Source organism: Leuciscus leuciscus (assembly GCF_965113295.1).
Source record: "Leuciscus leuciscus genome assembly, chromosome: 10".
Lineage (NCBI taxonomy): Eukaryota > Metazoa > Chordata > Actinopteri > Cypriniformes > Leuciscidae > Leuciscus > Leuciscus leuciscus.
This window is the reverse complement of record NC_138734.1, coordinates 6,849,905-6,857,591: the sequence shown is the minus strand read 5'-3', so window position 1 is coordinate 6,857,591 and position 7,687 is coordinate 6,849,905. Positions and strand designations below refer to the sequence as shown.

At 38.4% G+C, this 7,687-nt stretch overlaps 1 protein-coding gene across 1 annotated transcript in view; it reads left to right on the top strand.

Annotated features, from left to right (window-relative positions):
- Window positions 1–6,440, top strand: part of LOC309508211 (beta-galactosidase-1-like protein 2) — a 15,257-nt gene extending 8,817 nt beyond the window's left edge. Inside the window, exons 13-18 of the mRNA XM_082182729.1 lie at window positions 3,384–3,455; window positions 3,637–3,715; window positions 3,864–3,951; window positions 5,495–5,603; window positions 5,681–5,797; window positions 5,935–6,440. Coding sequence (XP_082038855.1) covers window positions 3,384–3,455; window positions 3,637–3,715; window positions 3,864–3,951; window positions 5,495–5,603; window positions 5,681–5,797; window positions 5,935–6,081 — 612 coding nt within the window. The 3' untranslated portion in view covers window positions 6,082–6,440. The remainder of the gene's footprint in view (window positions 1–3,383; window positions 3,456–3,636; window positions 3,716–3,863; window positions 3,952–5,494; window positions 5,604–5,680; window positions 5,798–5,934) is intronic.
- Window positions 6,441–7,687: the final 1,247 nt, after the last annotated feature.

Here is a 7,687-nt window from a genome sequence, read left to right as displayed (position 1 = left end):
TGCAATGATGTGGAAGTTTCAAATTTCAATATTTTATTCAGAATACAACATAGATGACGTATCAAATGTTTAAACTGAGAAAATTTATCATTTTAAGGGAAAAATACGTTGATTTTAAATTTCATGGCATCAACACATCTCAAAAAAGTTGGGCCAAGGCCATGTTTACCACTGTGTGGCATCCCCTCTTCTTTTTATAACAGTCTGCAAACGTCTTGGGACTGAGGAGACAAGTTGCTCAAGTTTAGGAATAGGAATATTGTCCCATTCTTGTCTAATACAGGCTTCAAGTTGCTCAACTGTCTTAGGTCTTCTTTGTCGCATCTTCACCTACTTTGTCGGTGAAAGATCTGGACTGCAGGCTGGCCATTTCAGTACCCGGATCCTTCTTCTACGCAGTCATGATGTTGTAATTGATGCAGTATGTGGTCTGGCATTGTCATGTTGGAAAATGCAAGGTCTTCCCTGAAAGAGACAACGTCTGGATGGGAGCATGTGTTGTTCTAGAACTTGGATATACCTTTCAGCATTGATGGTGCCTTTCCAGATGTGTAAGCTGCCCATGCCACACGCACTCATGCAACCCCATACCATCAGAGATGCAGGCTTCTGAACTGAGCGCTGATAACAACTTGGGTTGTCCTTGTCCTCTTTAGTCTGGATGACATGGCGTCCCAGTTTTCCAAAAAGAACTTCAAATTTTGATTCGTCTGACCACCGAACAGTTTTCCACTTTGCCACAGTTCATTTTAAATGAGCCTTGGCCCAGAGAAAACGCCTGCGCTTCTGGATCCTGTTTAGATATGGTTTCTTTTTTGACCTATAGAGTTTTAGCCGGCAACGGCGAATGGCACGGTGGATTGTGTTCACCGACAATGTTTTCTGGAAGTATTCCTGAGCCCATGTTGTGATTTCCATTACAGTAGCATTCCTGTATGTGATGCAGTGCCGTCTAAGGGCCCGAAGATCACGGGCATCCAGTATGGTTTTCCGGCCTTGACCCTTATACACAGATTTTTCCAGATTCTCTGAATCATTGGATGATATTATGCACTGTAGATGATGATAACTTCAAACTCTTTGCATTTTTTCTCTGAGAAACTCCTTTCTGATATTGCTCCGCAATTTTTTTGCCGCAGCATTGGGGGAATTGGTGATCCTCTGCCCATCTTGACTTCTGAGAGACACTGCCACTCTGAGAGGCTCTTTTTATACCCAATCATGTTGCCAATTGACCTAATAAGTTGCAAATTGGTCCTCCAGCTGTTCCTTATATGTACATTTAACTTTTCCGGCCTCTTATTGCTACCTGTCCCAACTTTTTTGGAATGTGTAGCTCTCATGAAATCCAAAATGAGCCAATATTTGGCATGACATTTCAAAATGTCTCACTTTAAACATTTGATATGTTGTGACACTGCCACATTAGTTTAGGTACCATTACTTAAAATTCATCAAGGATATTAAGTATTTAATTGATTGCATATATGTCTGTAGGTTTCATATAATATCTGAGTGATATGTATATGTACTTATTTATATGTATTTATCATGTTTACTTCCACTGTGTGTGATGGTATAGACATGGGTGTTTTGTATAAGGACACTGTTCGGCCGATACGCCTGTCACCTTCTATCACCGCGCACCCAAACTTATATATATAGGGGGCAGTCTGAAGGAAAGGGAGGTGTGTGAGACCAGAATGGGTGGCGCCCGTACTCAGTGCTGCATGCTACTAGTTATTGTAAACTGTTTTCTCTTGAGTGGTAAATGAAAAGAAAGCATCCCGACTGGAAAAACGGACTGCATATGACCTAAACGCCGCTTTTAGTGGGTGGAAGACGAGCCCGTTACCAAATTGAGGACGCGTCAAAAGAACCTTCCCAGACGGCTGGCTGGACTTATTCACCGGAGTTGGTGAGACCAATTTGTTTTGTCCTTTTTCCTATTTGCGTGGTATAACCGCAAACCAACGATCGCATTTTTTCTTTTTTTGTGGATTACTATTTTTGTTTGCTACGTCATGGGACAATTTACCGGCATCGGCCTTGGATTATACACTCTCTCGCAGTCGTCATGGTAAAGGACAGGATATCTGTGGTTTAGTTTGAACTTTTAGGTTAATTTCGGGCAGTAGCGTTTTTTGGCACGGGCAAACCAGGCAATCGCCCGGGGCGGCATTTTTGGGGGGGGGTGGCGCAGCCGGCACAGGCAGGAAAAAAAAGATTGGGGGTCCATATAGTTATCTAAGTAAGTCACACCTCGACTTTCTCCCAAATAACGCACATTTCATTCATAATATTATAAATACAGGCCTCTATATTTCCTGCACATTTTTGTTTTTCTGAATTGTCTGAATGGCTAATAAAAATAGGTAATACAAAACGATTACTTGGTCACCACCACCAAGGTGAATTGGTTTAGTCTTGACTTCTGGTCGTGACTCGTCGTGAGTGACAGTTGGTATGGGGGGGATCAGGGGAAATCTGTTGATTGTCGATGTCGAGTACGTGCCAAATAAGAGATGGACAAGAAAGGTCAAAGCCATCAGGTGCCCAATTTAGAAACGAGCGAAAGATAAAGGTATGCAACTATGTTTTCTCTGTATGATTACGGTATCCATGTCATGAATGAAGGGGCAATATTAATTGGTGGGTATAACTCTTATTTGTAAGCCTTTTTGCTATGATTCTTGCTATGCTTAACAATAATTCGGTTTTAACTCAAACACGAGATCTAATTTCACCATAATATTGTGCTTTGCAACAAAACTGTTACAAGTTCAGTTATTACACTGCAAAAAATGCTTTTCTTACTTAGTATTTTTGTCTTGTTTCCAGTCCAAATATCAAACATTTCTTAAATAAAGATGCTTAACGTTATTTTACTAAAGTAGTAAAATGACATAAGATATTAAGTCTTGTTTTCTGGGGAAATTAAAAAAAATTGAGCTCGAAGGGGGTCTCACCCAGGGTGTAAAAAGGACATTGAACTATTGTAGGTTTGTGTGGGTCATTTAATGTGTGAAAATATAAAGCGCTATACTGTGAGCATATCTGGTTTATTGTTTGGTGCGTGTTTTTCTTTGATGCTGGTAGACCGAAGATACTGTTTGTCAATTGTTATAGTTTGTTATTGTTAATCTTGTGCGTTTTAGTTAACACAGCCTACGGTAAAAGGTTGATTGTTACAATGTTATCTGTATTCTATTGTGAATAAAATATAAGTTTAGGAGATTTGTAAATTATTCCATTCCTTTTTTACTCACAATTTGTACAGTGTCCCAACTTTTTTGACATCGGGTTTGTAGATAACAATAACTAACAAACAAATCAAATCAAGGAGAGAACTGAATTTTAATTAATTCTAATCTCTTTTGAAGGTGTTTATTGACAGAGAACTGATTGGTGTTTTGGACTATAGAACTCAGAAAGTTAGAATATCTCACAGTAAGGTAAATATGATGCATTGTTGGTATATTAAAAGTATTAGTATTATTATTATAATACTATTATTATTATAATAGTTTTATAAAATAAAAGAAGATTTGAGCACTTTGAGCTCATTTTCCTTCTTTGACTTACAACAATCTTTTTCCTGAATGTATTAATCTTGCGCTAATTACATTTTTGCAGAGTGAGAGGACCTTGAGTTTGCTTGTTGAGAACTGTGGGCGAGTGAACTGTAGTACAATCATGGACAACCAGCAGAAAGGTGTGATAAGATTGATTTAATAAAAAGAAATATATATATACAGTATATATTGACATTGTTTAGTTGTATGTCACATAGTACTGTAATAGATATGATAAGGGGTGTAGTGACCATAACATGCCATTCATTATTGTTTTCATCCATACAGGGCTTGTTGGAGATATAACTCTGAACGATGTACCTCTAAAAAAGTTCTCCATGTACTGTTTGGATATGAAAACCAGTTTCATAAACAGGTTAATTCTGAGTATTTGCTTCTGTATTGTGTCTTAAGTGCATGGAAGCTTGTTTCCGCAACGTAGTAAAAAAAAAAACTTTTTATCTCATAATTCTGAGGTAAAAAAATTTAATTACTAACTCAGGAATTACACGAAAAAGTCAGATTTTTTTTAAACATTTTTTTTATTCCATTGCGGACACATAACAGTTTCCATAATAACAATATAGCTTAATAGTTATACCAAAATGGGTAAGTTTAACTTAAGCAATTACAGGCACGGGTTAAGAACTGGAACCATCTCTAAAATTAGGTCCTTCCTGAAGATATAATTTCTACATCTGAAATTAAGGTCATCATTTATTTAGATTCTTCTGTGCCTACAACTTACTAATTATTCGACAGTTATCTTACTATTGTCTTTAATAGAAAAATGCTTTCAAGTTTGATAAGCCTTAGCTTAATATTTTCTAATTATAAATAAGAAATTATCAGGGTAAATAATTGTCACGCCTGCCAGCCGGAGGACACTCCTCCCTAGTCCTTTGCCATTCCATATTGAACTACATTTCCCATAAACCTTTGCCTGGACTCATTTTCGTGTGATTACATCCCCCAATGTGTCATTAACCTGTTGATGTCTGTGTATAAGCCCTGTGTTTTTCTCACTTTTTGTGAAGTCTTGCTAGTGTCACAATGCATTTCTGAGCGCTCTCTCTTGTTTCTCTTGTCATGGTCTATAGTTTGATCTCCTCCCCGTTTCCCTGGATTTCGCTGTTTCCCTGTTTGCTTGTGTCTTGGACTGTCATTTATCTGAGCTGCTTAGCGCGCTCATGCCTATACACGAATCTCACTGAAAATAATGAAAGAGTCCAAGTGAATTCAGAAATCCAGGAGAATCCAGGAAAACGGGCAGAAGATCAAGAACATAAACCATATCTGCGTTTCCACCACAAGAACTTTCCCCAGGAACTAGGGACTTTGGGGTGGTTCTTTGTGTGTTTACTCCGCAGGAACCAGGGTCTAATGGAAGTTCCGGGTAAATATTTCCCCCTCCGAAAGTCCCTGCTGGTGAGGTAGTACTTTTTCAAAGCAGGAACTTTCAGGGGTGGGACTTGGAAGTTTGTAAGCATTTTATTTTGTTGCCATATTAGAGTTTAAGGTTTTTACAAAGAGAATTTTGGATGTCTCAGAAATACTGTCAATACTGAACATGCTGATTGGTTGAGTTCATGCCGCATTTTGATTGGTTGACTTCACGCAGCATTTTATTTCATCCACCATTGTTTTAAAACTGTTGCGGTGCGTGCAGTAAGAGTTGTTTGCTATTCGAATCAACAGAGTTTAAAAAATACGACTGATGGACTGACGACGAGTTCCTGGGAAAAAAGTTCCTGGGACAAATTGTTTCGGGTAATTTCGGTGGAAACGTGGCTCATGACCAGGGAAACGAGAGAGCGCTCAGAAATGCAGTGTGACACTAGTAAGACTTTGCAAAGACGCAGGGCTTATATACACGGACATTAATCATATCAAAACTGAATCTCTCCATTTTTTATTAGACTGCAGTCACTGAAATGGATGCCTGTTGGTCAGAAGCCCACCTACCCTGCGTTTTTCAGGGGAACCCTGGTAGTGGATCAGCCCACAGATACTTTTGTGAAGCTGCCGGTGAGTCTACAGTTTCATTAGAACAGCCTTAGAACATAGAAGACGGCACAAATCATGTTGTTCTGTACTGTTGGCAGAATTGGAGTAAAGGAGTGGTTTTCGTGAACGGGCAAAATCTTGGACGCCACTGGTCGGTTGGTCCTCAGAAAGCCCTCTATCTCCCCGGTCCCTGGCTCAAGAGTGGAGATAATGAGGTGACTGGCTGTGTGTAAATATAGGTGTCACTGTGGTGAAGTATAGCAAAGGCATAAACTGGTTCTAGAAAATTGATTAAGTAATACATACATGTATGTAATACATGTTAATCTTATCTATCTTCTTCTATCTCTAGATTGTTGTTTTTGAGGAACTCAAAGCTGCGGAAACAATCCATTTTGCTGAAAATCCAGAATATAGCAAGACAGTCGAAGTATCTACACAACTGTTTGCACCCTTCTTTGAAACACACCTGCAGTTTTACAACTGTATCTCAGGCTAACATCCATCAAAACAGCAGATCTGAACATAAATTACTTGAGGCAAGACAAAAGGGGGAACATTTTGTAATAGTACATCACCTCCCCTTTTGCTTGATCACAGTATATTGAGAAAATTGTTTTGCATTCCAAGTTTTCTGAAATGTTATGTTTAAATATGTGAGTGATGCATGATCTAATTATGTGCTAATTTGCATACATTTCCAGAGCAGAAATCTAAACATATGATAAAATCAGGTTTAAAGTTCTTGTTTCATTTTGTTGCCATATTAGAGTTTAAGGTTTTTACAAAGAGAGTTTTGGATGTCTCAGAAATACTGTCAACATCCAGAAAGCCAAAAAAAAAAAAATAGTAATAAAATGTATAAATTAAGGGAATGTTAAATGAACAAATCCCTCTGTAAAAAGTACTACTGATGTGAGGAAAACAGCCTTTTAATGAGTGTTGTAATTGAAATCTTCAGATGCAAATAGGTAAAGTGTAATAAAATAAACACTTTAATATTCTTAATGTAACAGGGCGGACATCCGCCGTCTATAATCAATGGGAATAAACCCGCTCAAGTTGTTCAATTAAATGAGAGTATAGGCAATAAGGTACACCGTACACGGTCTCTTTATTTCTTTAAAAGAAATCTACACATCAAATAAACATTAATTAAAACAAATACCAAACAAAATAAAACTCTTATACAGAGCACAAACAAGAAAAAGGGCCACAATAAGGAGAGGGGGCCAGATTGATTTGGTTAGACAAGTCTTGGACTGGAAGTAACAGTCTCCACTATTTAAGTGCAACCCAAGAAAATTGTAACACACGTGCCAAATGTAATACACAACCATCAAATCAATCAAAGATAGTGCTATCACTGCATCACACCAACTCCTAATAAGAGATATGGACACCTCAAGTACCAGGCTCCCTAAATGGCCAAACAAAATTAAATAAACAAAAACAAATATACTATTCAATTAGGGTGACCAGACGTCCCGAAAAATTCGGGACAGTCCCGAAATCTAAACTGTTGTCCCGAATCCCGAATCTGGCCCTAATTGTCCCGAAAATTATACTAAAGCAAAATTTTGAGTAGTTATTGTCTTATAAACATTAAAAACTGTCTGCGGAGGTTGAGGCCGGCGACACACTGGCTGCGTGGCGTGTCCGTTTTTATTTCGGCTCCCCTGTTAACAGGTTAGAGCTTGCACACTGCCTGCGTGACACGTGCGTCTCAGGCGCGCCTCGAGCCGCGCGGAAAACGCGCGCATGCTAGAAATAGAACCGACTCCTATTTTTCACACGACACGCAAGCGTGTTGGAAGCGTTTCCAGGCAAAATAGAATAGGAAAAGATGTTTGTATGTCATTTTGACATGAAAACATATTAATAAATGACATTTTGATGTTTGAAAGATTAAGTTTTTACATAAATGCAGATATAAATGTAATAAAAAATATATGATCGATTTTCAAATATTGCACCTGTCAATACAGAACGAAATATTCTGTAGCCTATTTTGCCTATTATTAGAGCGCAAGTTGCTGCAGCCGTGAGGGCAGTGCTGCACGCGTAAAGGAGTGATTGATTGTGATTGATTGTTCACGGCACTG